At 42.1% G+C, this 13,120-nt stretch overlaps 1 protein-coding gene across 8 annotated transcripts in view; it reads right to left on the bottom strand.

Annotated features, from left to right (window-relative positions):
* LOC100602237 (probable cation-transporting ATPase 13A4) overlaps positions 1–12,124 on the bottom strand; it is a 35,342-nt gene extending 23,218 nt beyond the window's left edge. The window contains exons 1-7 of one of the 8 annotated variants that reach the window (XM_030808954.1): positions 12,034–12,115; positions 10,739–10,896; positions 9,626–9,814; positions 7,447–7,508; positions 2,226–2,376; positions 524–610; positions 143–296 (exon numbers count right to left, since the gene is read on the bottom strand). In XM_030808954.1, the coding sequence (XP_030664814.1) occupies positions 143–296; positions 524–610; positions 2,226–2,376; positions 7,447–7,508; positions 9,626–9,814; positions 10,739–10,843 (748 nt within the window). In that variant the 5' untranslated portion in view covers positions 10,844–10,896; positions 12,034–12,115. Of the gene's footprint in view, positions 1–142; positions 297–523; positions 611–1,809; positions 1,905–2,136; positions 2,377–7,446; positions 7,509–8,977; positions 9,059–9,625; positions 9,815–10,738; positions 10,897–12,033 lie in introns of those variants that run through there. The other 7 variants (XM_030808961.1, XM_030808959.1, XM_030808956.1 and 4 more) reach the window with 7 other exon arrangements.
* Positions 12,125–13,120: the final 996 nt, after the last annotated feature.

Below are 13,120 nucleotides of genomic sequence, written 5' to 3'. Positions count from 1 at the left end.
TTTCGTATTGAATTTGGAATGCCAGTGAGCCACCCAATTGGTGATGACCCATAGGCAATTGAATTAATAGATCAAATGCTTTGGGGACATATTTATCTGGAGATACAGATTTGCCAGGTGTAATCCAAGTCAAGTTACAGACCTGTCTCAGGTTGGCAAAAGCTGGCCACCCTCTCTGGTGCACCTTTCATGAATGCCAGTCGGTCACCTCCCATCTCTTGGACAATGACTGTCATTCTCTGCAGTGCCGATGAAAATGGGAACTGATGCAGGATGGCGATTCCTTCCACTGGGACCTGGTTGAGGGATGGGGAAAGGAGAGGAACATGCTGATATAGCTTCTAGCTACTGGGAATTAACCACTCCTTCCGTAATCTTTATTTTAACAAATAAGGGGGAAGGTCTCACCCATTTTCACACCTGAAATTCAAAGACACATCTGTGACCTTTCAAAAACTAGGGGCCAGAAGCGAGTTTCTCTTTGAGTTTGGGTGTTGTGCGGTGAAGAGCAAGCAGGGCTTACCTGGCTGGCTGTTCTGCAGGGCTTAACTACCATGGCATGTGCCGGCACTCCCTTGATGTGGAAATCGTCCCCAGAAAAAGCCATTTCCTATTTCACAAATAGGATATTTCATTGCAGAGATTTATTTACTGTTTGCCCACTGATGCTATGCTTGAACCCTCCCCTTGAGAAAATCTTCAGACCACCTCAGTGTGTTTTCCGTGTCTCTTCCCTCAGAGGTGAACCAGATTTATTTCGCCACAGAAAAAAAAAATGCATTGAAAATGCTGCACAACTTGAAGGGCAGACACTTTTGAATTATTCATGCAATTTATCTTGTTTTCTCTGTTGGAATGTGCTGTGTAAAGGCTCATTCTCCAATTCTGAAGAGCCTAGCTTGAGAGTCATGAGCATGAAGGGCCAGACTTCTTTTGCGTGAAGCAAGCACCTTTCTGTCATTCTTTTCCTGCACTTCACGGCTCTTCCTGCCCTTGCATGTCTGTCTAATTTGGATGGACGGTTCTCAGGGCTGGGGTAGGGAAGGGCAGAGACTGTGATATACATGGTTAATAATCAGTAATTGCTATAATAATGACCCTAAATTATAGTCAAAGGGACATTTTACCCAAAGACAACACAGTGCTTTGTAATCATCTCATTGAGTGGCTGACAAGGTCCCAGAGAGGAAACTGCAATCCCTATTTAAAGATATGGAATCAGTAACCCAGAAAAGATGGAGGATTGGCAAAGTTATATTAGATTGCTATGAAATAATGCTCCAGGAGATTTGGAAGGGACCCTGAAGATTGTCTCTTTCAGTGGTGCTCAAAGCGTGCCACCAGAGGCGAGAGCTATATGCAGCTCAGGAGAAAGGAAGGGATTATAGCTAAGTAGTCGGGGATGCAGGTCCCTTAATCCTCATCTTTAGATCCTACCTTTTATTGCAACTGGAGTAACTCCAGCTATTTAGTCTTTAGAGTGTTTCTGGAGAATGTTTCCTTTTACGAGAAGATTCCAGATTGTTTGTCTTGTTTTGTGTTACATGGACACCACTGGTCTAATTCAACTTCATTTTATGGTCATGAGAGCCGAAGCCCCAACATGAGAGATAGCTTAATGGGATTCAGCAGTCAGTTAGAGCAGAGCCAAAACTAGAATCGGAAAAGCCAGATTCCTGAACTACACCGTTGGCTCTTCAATCTAGTTTAGAGTCTCAACAAAAGCTCTTTAGTGGTTTTCTTTTTTGTTCCTTCTAGTCTTGGAAATAAAATCAATACTAAATTAATAGAAATAAGACTTATAGTCACCATGAATCTCTGAGTTGTCCTGAGCACTGGAGACAGCAATGTTTTCTGATCCCCATATTCTGGAAAGTCTTTGAAACCAGACAATGCTCGGAGAACAGCACAGAGAGACAAGAAATAATTGCATAATAAGTACAATTATATTAATATGATCGAACCTTTAATATTTGCCAGGCATAGTGTCAAGGATTTTTTTAATGTATCATCTCATTTAATCCTCGCAATCTCATTATGTAGATGCTATTATTAGCTTCATTGTACAGATGAGGAAACCAGCCTTAGATTAGTTTGTGCTTCATTACCAAATGTACTCCACATTGGAAACCTCACCTTTTATAAAAACTAGATAGCTCTGATATTGCCTATGTTGCTCTGGCATTGAAGAAGCTTCTCAGATTCTCTGAGGAGCAGAGGCTTACCCAGGTGGTGGCTTCAAACATTTTGAGGTCCAGAGGGTCTCCCTGGATGGTCCCATCAAGAAGGATCAGAGAGTGGCAGCTGGCCATCGCCGCATACAGTGGGCCCCATGGCAAAGCCTGGCCCGAGGCAAAGCTGTGAACTTCCTGAAAGCTTCAGGAGAAAAGGAAATGGGTTTCCATTCCATCGCCTCATGCCAAAACAGAGCATCTTGGAGGTGAACAAACATCTTTATAAAAACTAATTTAATATGCTTTGTTGCATTAATAGCCACTCTCCAATCCTCTCACATTAACAGTGCTTCATTCAACCAAGTAAGTTCACTAAGCATGAGAAAGGTCTCTGAGTTGTTTCTTTTTATTTTGGATACAGGGTCTCACTCTATCACTCTGTCACCCAGGCTGGAGGAGGACGGTGGCGTGATCTCGATTCACTGCAACCTCTGTCTCCCAGGTTCTAGTGATTCTCCTGCCTCAGCCTCCTGAGTAGCTAGAATTACAGGCAGCCACCACCATGTCAGGCTAATTTTTTGTATTTTTAGCAAAGATGGGGTTTCACCATGTTGGCCAGGCTGGTCTTAAACTCCCGACCTCAGCTAACCCACCTGCGTCGGCCTCCCAAAGTGCTGAGATTACAGGCGTGAGGCACCGTGCCCGTCTAAAAACATTTTTCAAAATAACATTGCATCCCCCTCTTCCACCTTAGCCTCTTGTGTCCATATCCCAACCATTATCCCCATCATCTCATTTTAGATGAGAACATAGTCTCATCTAAAAAGCTATTAAAATACAACTCAAATGTTATATGCAGGGTTCCTTCACTAATTCAGAGTGGAGGCCATTAAGTTCGGCTTTGGCATCACAAGAAGAATGTCGTCTGCAGCTTGGTTAGTCACAGCCCCTTCTCAAATGTGCAGCACAGGCGTTGGTTCTCAAAGCAGCTTATCCTATTTGGAGGACGTCTGAACAATGGAAGCTTCATCCTACATCGGGGCAAAATCTGCTCCTGGGAACCAGTAAGTGTCCACTTGCTCCCCCTCCTCCACATGCCAACTTCTTTCAAACTTATGGATCAACTCTGCCGTCCCCCTTTACCCTCTCCCTCTGGTGTTGCACAGGAACCTCTAGCTGTTCCTCTAATAACGGTTTTATCAGGCCTCCCTCTCGCCTTCCTTATTCTTCTTTTTTGGAAAAGTTCCTATTTGCCATTGTCTGATCCTGGAGACCACATTTCAAGGCAGACAATTACTTCTGATAATATGGACCCTGCATTTATTTAAAGATAACCTTAAGTTGCTGTAGCCCTTTGTTTTGAAAGCAAACATATCGCAATGTTAACTCACAATTCAGCCACATGGCTTCCTGGCTTTTGCATTCAAGCTTCCTTTTGTCACACTAAGAGTTCAAAATGTCCTGGCTTCATATTGACCCTGTTAGTTATATTCATTATTATGTATTGAAAGAGCAACTCATCTTGGTGGTTCACCGCATACCCGATGGTATTTTAGTAAATATCTAAAAGGAAGAGACCACCAGCAGTATAGTTAACACAGAAACTTAAACTCACACTGAAAAGCAAAATACAGATCAGAAAAAAAATCTTATTTTTACTATGAGCCGTACACTGTCACTAGTCTGTAATTCTGAGTATATAATTCTGCACTCCAGAGGACAGGGCCAGACTCTGGTTAGCACAGCAAATACATAAAGCTCTCCATCATTCCTGTCTGCGCATTTTCATCTGAGTGTTTCCTCCATCATTCCCGTCTGCGCATTTTCATCTCAGTGTTTCCTCCATCATTCCCGTCCGCACATTTTCATCTGAGTGTTTCCTCCATCATTCCCGTCCGCGCATTTTCATCTGAGTGTTTCCTCTATCATTCCCGTCCGCGCATTTTCATCTCAGTGTTTCCTCTATCATTCCCGTCCGCGCATTTTCATCTCAGTGTTTCCTCCATCATTCCCGTCCGCGCATTTTCATCTCAGTGTTTCCTCCATCATTCCCGTCCGCGCATTTTCATCTCAGTGTTTCCTCCATCATTCCCGACCGCGCATTTTCATCTCAGTGTTTCCTCCATCATTCCCGTCCGCGCATTTTCATCTCAGTGTTTCCTCCATCATTCCCGTCCGCGCATTTCCATCTCAGTGTTCCTCCATCGTTCCCGTCCGCGCATTTCCATCTCAGTGTTTCCTCCATCTTCCGTCCGCGTTTTCATCTCAGTGTTTCCTCCATCGTTCCCGTCCGCGCGTTTTCATCTCAGTGTTTCCTCCATCGTTCCCGTCCGCGCGTTTTCATCTCAGTGTTTCCTCCATCGTTCCCGTCCGCGCGTTTTCATCTCAGTGTTTCCTCCATCGTTCCCGTCCGCGCGTTTTCATCTCAGTGTTTCCTCCATCGTTCCGTCCGCGCGTTTTCATCTCAGTGTTTCCTCCATCGTTCCCGTCCGCGCGTTTCATTTTCCATTCTTCACCAGTGTTTCCTCCATCGTTCCCGTCCGCGCGTTTTCATCTCAGTGTTTCCTCCATCGTTCCCGTCCGCGCGTTTTCATCTCAGTGTTTCCTCCATCGTTCCCGTCCGCGCGTTTTCATCTCAGTGTTTCCTCCATCGTTCCCGTCCGCGCGTTTTCATCTCAGTGTTTCCTCCATCGTTCCCGTCCGCGCGTTTTCATCTCAGTGTTTCCTCCATCGTTCCCGTCCGCGCGTTTTCATCTCAGTGTTTCCTCCATCGTTCCCGTCCGCGCGTTTTCATCTCAGTGTTTCCTCCATCGTTCCCGTCCCGCGTTTTCATCTCAGTTTCCCATCGTTCCGTCCGCGCGTTTTCATCTCAGTTGTTTTCCTCCATCGTTCCCGTCCCGTCCGCGCGTTTTCATCTCAGTGTTTCCTCATCGTTCCCGTCCGCGCGTTTTCATCTCAGTGTTTCCTCCATCGTTCCCGTCCGCGCGTTTTCATCTCAGTGTTTCCTCCATCGTTCCCGTCCGCGCGTTTTCATCTCAGTGTTTCCTCCATCGTTCCCGTCCGCGCGTTTTCATCTCAGTGTTTCCTCCATCGTTCCCGTCCGCGCGTTTTCATCTCAGTGTTTCCTCCATCGTTCCCGTCCGCGCATTTTCATTTCTCAGTGGTTTTCCTCTATCGTTCCCGTCCGCGCATTTTCATCTGAGTGTTTCCTCTATCTTTCCCGTCCGTGCATTTTCATCTCAGTGTTTCTTCTATCGTTCCTGTCCGCGCATTTTCATCTCAGTGTTTCCTCTATCGTTCCTGTCCGTGCATTTTCATCTGAGTGTTTCTGGTTATCAATCCCTGATAGCCTTTAATAGTTCTTAAAGTATCTGGCACAACAATCAGGGCTTTTTGGAAAGGAAGAAATATCAGTGATGAGCTCACCTTTAACAAGAAGGTATTTAATAGCCTGTAAGTCAGGTGCTCACTTCTTACCTGGAATTAATTCTGTTTTGTTTCATTTTATTAATTAAATTTGTCATTTTTTAATTTTAAATTGTTTTAATCATTGGAATTCAACTTTGGTTGGAAGGAAGGAAGGGAGGGAGGGAGGGAGGGAAGGAGGGAGGGAGGGAGGGGAATGAATCATTTACCTAAACATTATATTAATTGTTATTACTTAAATGTAACAAGTCACTTTTAGAAACAGAAAGTTTCCAAAGTTTTAGGAATAATTTGGTGTCAATCGAATAAGAAGAACATTCAAAAGATGGAACATATTGAGTTCATTTTAGATAAGCAATTACTGTGCACCTACTATTTGTGCCTAGTACAGAGCTACAGCACTAGGGATGCAAATCTAAATAAGAACAAGACTGCTCTCAAGATGCTCACATATTTGAATAAATGTACACATATTTTGTAGAGGCTGAAACAGAAAAACACTAATGAACCATGAGACAAAGTATATATCCAAATCTATCCTGTAGGAAAAATGAAAGAACTCTAGAGTTTAACACTTTAAGAGGCTTCTTCTGTACACTAAAGTGGTTAGAAGCATGAGGAATTTTTTTAATCACTTTTTTAATCCAGGAATTAGACTTGTTTCTAGATAGCATTTTAATATGACAATTATTAAACTATGTGTAATTAACATTTTATGGATAAATTACCTGTCATAATGCAAAAGAACCACAAAGAACCTTTCATGTACAAAACGCTTTGTGATTTAAGTTATAAGTGTTAGAGGAAAAAACTTTCATTTTCAAACAAAACATAAATGTCAAGTGCATCAGAGATTTCATGTTCTGATTCCACGGGAGTTCGTAGTGAGTTGAAAAAGCGGGCAGAGACGCAAACTCAAACATGGCCACAAGAGGGCCACAGACGAGGGCTGTGCAAATCTTTGCCACACCATGCTGAGAACTGCCAAAACTGTCTTCTTGCTAGGAAAAAGGAGTTTCGGCAGGGCGCGGTGGCTCATGCCTGTAATCCCAGCAGTTCAGGAGGCCAAGGTGGGTGGATCACCTGAGGTCAGGAGTTTAAGACCAGCCTGGCCAACATGGTGAAACCCTGTCCCTACTAAAAGTAGAAAAATTAGCCAGGAATGTTGGCAGGCACCTGCAATCTCAGCTACTCGGGAGGCTGAGGGAGGAGAATTGCTTGAACCCAGGAGGCGGAGGTTGCAATGCACCAAGATCACGCCACTGCACTCCAGCCTGGGCGACAAGAGCGAAATTCTGTCTCAAAAAAAAAAAAAAAAGAAAGAAAGAAAAAGAAAAAAGAGTTTCCCAGCAGCCAGAAAGTAGAGTTCTCAAAATTAGAATACCAAGAAAAATGAGTACGCTAGCTACGGTTCTACAAATGTTCCTCTTCCTGAAATTCAGGGTACAAAAGTAAGAGCAGTGTTCTTCCTCCTGGCACATCAAGAGGATTCAGCTTGAACAAAGAATGTTACCTCCTTAAAGGACAGTGTCCTGGTAATGTCTAAATTACTTATACTGGGTCAACTTCATGCTGGAAGCAAATTATATTTTAGCAAGGATTTGAATGCAGTGTCAAAGCTTCATCTCCCAGACTTGTGAGTGGCATGGGACTGGGTTGGGATGGGGGGAAATGTGTGTGTTTTAGTGAGGCTTTGAAGAATTCAAGATGAGAAGTTAAAAGAAGATACTTTGGCAATCATTGTCCACCAAAGCCAAATTCCAAATGTCTCCATTAGTGATTTCAAGAGAAAACATGGAATTTTGGAAAAAGAGACACTAGAATGCATTTAGTCCAAGGTACTCACCCATTCCTATCACAGGACACGACTCCCCAGAGGTCCAAGCCATCCCTTGTTAAGGTGCCTGTCTAAACAGAAACAAATGCTCCATTTACTCTGAAGATCCAGGCAAGGTGTGGTGGCTCATGCCTGTAATCCCAGCACTACGGGAGGCTGAGGCAGGAGGATCACTCGAACTCAGGAGTTTGAGACCAGCCTGGGCAACGTAACAAAACCACCTCCCTACTTTAAAAAAAAAAAAAAAAAAAAAAAAATCCAGTGGCCCCAAGTGAAGACTCCATAGTGCAGATAAATAAGGTATTTTTGTAATGAGAAAATACTTCACAAACATATTAACAAGATCAGCACTTCAAGGAGGGGCACAATGGGTGGGTCTCTGGAGTGCCCGTTGGAAGCGTTGATGAGCTTATGCCAGTTGTCTAACAAGCTGGCACTTAATCTTTTTGAACTTTAGTGTCCTCCATAACAACAACAAAAAAGTATCTTCCTCACAACTTCAGAGGATTGTTTTGAGGATCTAACAGTAGACTGAATGGATGGGAAAGTCCTCAATATAAAATGGGTGAGTCCTAGTTTCATAGCAGAAGTTTAAAATATGTCATTAAAATAAGGAATAGAGTGAAATTTTTACCTACAGGGCACTGTGTGTGAAAAGACTTGAAAGAAATGGTTTGCTATTTGGAAAAAAAAAAAAAAAAGGTGGTGGTATTTCTCTCAGTGCAATATAATGGTTAAGAATTCGGGTTAGGTTTAAACACCAGTTGTGTGACCAGAGGAAATTAATCCCTCTAAATATAAGAGCTCTTATCTGTAACATGGTCATAATCTCAGAGAGTTGTGGTGAAGATTAAATGGGATAACATAAAGTGTTTCATTTAATATCTAGCATACAGTAAGAGCTAATAATAATCATAATTATTCATAATTATTGCTCATTTTTTATACAAATTCAGGTCACAATTATCTCTCCCACTCCTGTTTCTTTTTCCAACTCCAAGGATATAATCTCATAAATAAAATGTCCTTTCTTACATTGCTAGTTTGATCACAAAATAATATAAAAATAGTGGCAAGAGTCATGTTGACTTTCTGTTCTTGGTAGATCTTTCTGATATTCCAATAATTATAAAATACAGCCCTGAGCCCATTAATTCTCAACTATCAAAACCTTCAGTGTACTGTTGAATGAATATAGCTTCAGTTTGGGAAAATAAAAGAAGTTCTCAAAATGAATAGTAGTGATGGTTGCAGAACAGTGAGAAGGTACTTAATGCCAGTGAACAGTACACTTCAAAATGGCTAAAATAGTAAATTTCATGTTACATTTATTTTACCACATTTAAAAAGTAAATTAAAAAAAGAAGTCAACGACAGCAACAAAAGCCTTCAATAACTCTCCACTGCTTAAAATATATGTAAACAATTTCTTAGCCAGACATTCAAGGTCCACAGACAGCCTCTCCCATGACCAACCTACTGTTCTAGTCAAAACCACACTCTCAGGCTTTGCTGCCTCCAGGCCTCTACCCATGCTCACCTGTTCACAATGCCCTGAAAGGCATTCCATCTTATTCTCTCACAACTCCCACCTTCACCCCAGCATATGTGTGTGCAGACTAGATAAATACAGTAAAAAGACAGTAGAATAAGAGGCTGGTTGGGAATAACTGGCAAATAATCAAGGGTAATTTTAAGCAATAAACTACAGACGGGAAAATACAGCAAGAGTTTGATATGAGTCTCACAGTAAGGCACAGTTTAATAAACCCCTCCTTTTTATCGTTCATTAATTCAATCAATATTTAACTGCACACTAACTATATGCCAGGCAATATTCTTAGCATCAAGGATACAGCAGTGATGATAGTAAAGGGTTTAAATTTTCTTCTTTGTATGAAGGTTTTGACTGCAGAGAAACAGGATGCTATTTTAGTTGCTTTTCATAGGATATTGAAGCTGGAAGGACCCAAAAAGATTCTCCTATTTAGTACCCACTTCTCCTCTAAACCTTGGACTCTGCGAGCTCAAGAGACATATCTTTCCCAGATCATGCATCTAACCAGGGATAAAATGAAGACAGGCACCCACATTCTATGTCTCCTGCCTTGCAAGGGGGTAAAAGTAGATATACATGATGACAGCAATGATAAAAATGACGATAAGAATAAGGATGAAACACACATACCTTGTCAAAGCAGACGAGGTTTAACTGTCCACATACATTGATCCTCTGGGGGCTAATGCAGAAGATGCCTCTCTTCTTCAGCCTCCTCTGGGCATAAATAATGCCTGTGGTCAGAGCAGCAGGTAGAGCAGGAGGAACCGCAATTGTGATGACGTCAAGGGCTTTCCTCACCACCTCCCCTGGAGGTTCCTGGACGACAGTCATTCTTTAATTATTACAGACAAATCTCTGATGAACAGCATATGACTCTTTGCCTTTTTTTTTTTTTTTTGAGGCAGAGTTTCGCTCTTGTCGCCCAGGCTGGAATACAGTGGTGCGATCTCGGCTCATTGCAACCTCCACCTCCTGGGTTCAAGCGATTCTCCTGCCTCAGCCTCCCGAGTAGCTGGGATTACAGGCACACGCCACCTGGCTAATTTTTGTATTTTTAGTAGAGACAGGGTTTGCCATGTTGGCCAGGCTGGTTTCGAACTCCTGACCTCAGGAGATCCACCTGCCTTGGCCTCCCAAAGTGCTGGGATTACAGACGTGAGCCACCATGCCCAGCCTTCCTTCTTTGTGTTTACTTTTTTAGGTCAAATTTCAAGAAATGATATCAGTGGGTTAAAGGCATGACCATGTTTATAGCTCTCACTATCTTTCCCCAAATAGCAATAAAAAAACCCAGGTGATTTATATTGTTACCAACAAAGAATAACGTACTAGTCTGCCATGACCTCACCAAACCTGGGTGTCTGATTTTATTTAAAATCCCTCGCTCAGTAGCTCTAAAAATGCTACTTTATTGAAATAAATATATTCTCAGATTGAAAAGGAAGAATGGTATAAAGTATGAGGAAAAGAGAAGTACATTGATATATCAATAAATAAATTGTTTTATCTCACTATCCCATGAAACCTGTTTGTTATTATGGAACTTAGTGATCAATTGCTGCCTGGGATCTGGAAGTCTATACGCAAGCTTCAGCGCTTGGCTTTGTTTCCCAGGTTTGTAAACCACATCCTAGGTTAAGGCCAACATGTACAGTACAAAATATATACATATATATATAGAGAGAGAGAGATAGATAGATGAGTATGTGTGCATTTAATAAAACAGCAAAGACAGCTTACCCCGCTAAGCACATAGACACACAGAGTATAGATCATCCCAATGGTGGCTGTTCCTACAAGGCATAGGAGGAACCTGATGGCATCCCTGTACAACTTAAAATTCATTGGCTTGGGGTAGAGAATGGATCTCACAAGGTCTCCCTTTGCAGTGTTGAATCCTGGAAAAACAAACACACACCCCACAAGCTCAGGATGACCAACACTACTGCTAGTGCTCTTCCAAACCTCAACACTGCCTTTGTTTTTCTCTACTGATATTTGAACAGTGTTTAAGCTCAAAGGCAATTGAAAGATAACTAGAAAAATACATAAATGCTAGAACGGAAATCTCTATCTCAGAGCCCAGTACTCTCTCTGGCCTTCCTTCCCTCTACTTCCAATTTCAATGCATCCTGGAGGTAGAAAACCCCCGTACTGGGTGCGCAGCACAGCTTTGCCAAATAGCATTTTATTTTAAGAAAATGACTCAAATGTGTGCACGCACTCGCATGTCACTTGAATTAAAATTTAGTGGTCCAGTAAATACTGATGGACTCACTTTTCTAGTACTTTGCAATGTTAAATTTTCAGTTTCTAGCCCACCCTAGGAGGAACCTGGGATTCAGGATGAGAAGCCCTGAGTTCTAGGTCCAGTTCTGTCAATCGCTGGCTGTGGTATATTTTAGGTTCATTCGAATTGTGTGGCCTCAGCCTATTCATGGACATAGTAGAAACAGAAAGCATTTCTGCTCTGCTAGTTAAATATAGTGAAAATAGTTTACATACTGCAAAGCACATACATAATAATTATTGCTATCAGTACTATCATTTTTACTAACAGGTATATGCCATAGTTCAATTGGTATTTAAAATATATGGATTTATAGATATTTGATGTGTTTTGTACCTGTAGGTAAGACTTCTCCTTATCTATGGGTACAAAAAAAATGGAAAGAATGAATAAGACCTACTAATTGATAGTACAAAGGGTGACTATAGTCAATAATAACTTAATTGTATATTTTTAAATAACTTAAAATGTGTAATTGGATTGTTTGTAACTCAAAGGACAAATGCTTGAGGGAATAGATACCCAATTCTCCATGATGCGCTTATTTCACGTTGCAGGCCTGTGTCAAAACATCTCAGGTATCCCATAAGTATATATACAGCTACTACATACCCACAAAAATTAAAAATTAAAAAAATATGATTATAAAGAAAAAACAGCTTCTCTTTACCTAATAAATTTAAGGCACTAGACAAACTGGGCAAAAATATACCATTAAAAATAAGAAAAAGGAGGTGATGCTAACCAGTCTGCAGTACCACGGCTCTCACGGTCCCAGAGCGAGCTGCCTTGGCCTGGATAACCTCTGTTCCACAGAAGAGGACATGCCGTTTGTAATCCACTTCACTCTGTGTTTTCCAGGGCAGAGAACTATCCATCTTGGGTAACGGAGTTTTGGTGACTGGAATACTTTCTCCTACAGAAAACAAGCATCTTGTTTTGTGAGGCAGGATGGCTTCCCTCATTTAAATCATGCCTGCACCCACTCATCATACAACAGACTTTTTTTTTGTGAGCCTACCATGTGGCGGAGACAACCCTAGGTATTGGGGATACAAGCATAAACATAGTTCCTACTTCTAAGAGGTCTGTAGTTTAGAACAGGAGACAGATATGTAAACTAATAAGTACAATACAGTATTATAAATACTTTGGGTACTGTACATCGAACACAGATGTCAAGATAGCTGGAAATAACTATTTAGGGAACCACGAGCTGTGCAGTCAAGAATGTGGAGTGTGGAGAATAAAGGGCCATGAGAGCTATCTAGGAGCTAACGCATTGAGAACCCTAAGTGTCCACAGATACGTCTAAAGGCACTGGCGGGCTGGGCACAGTGGCTCATGCCTGTAATCCCAGCACTTTGGGAGGCCCAGGAGGGTGGATCACTTGAGGTCAGGAGTTCAAGACCAGCCTGGCCAACATCATGAAACTCCGCCTCTACTAAAAATACAAAAATTAGCCAGGCGTGGTGGTGCACAGCTGTAATTCCAGCTACTTGATGGAGGCTGAGATGAGAGGATCGCTTGAACCCGGGAGGCAGAGATTGCAGTGAGCCAAGATCAAGCCACTGCACTCCAACCTGGGTGACAGAGTGAGTGAGACTCTGTCTCAAAAATAAAGAAATTTAAAGAGTCCACTGCATTTGGCAAGTGGGACTTTGGCAACTTTTACCAGTGCAGTGGGAGGGGCCTGTTGCAGAGGCTTGAAGTGCTAATACAAGGTAATGAATGAAGCCGTGAGATAACTACGGCCTGTTCTAAGGAACAAGTTTCTAAAGTCTTCTGCTGGTCGCTGCAGAGTGGTCAATAGAAAGTCGGAGTTGCATTAC

This window comes from Nomascus leucogenys, unplaced genomic scaffold (assembly GCF_006542625.1).
Source record: "Nomascus leucogenys isolate Asia unplaced genomic scaffold, Asia_NLE_v1 000523F_271578_qpd_obj, whole genome shotgun sequence".
Classification (NCBI taxonomy): domain Eukaryota; kingdom Metazoa; phylum Chordata; class Mammalia; order Primates; family Hylobatidae; genus Nomascus; species Nomascus leucogenys.
This window is presented reverse-complemented; position numbering and strand designations above follow the sequence as displayed.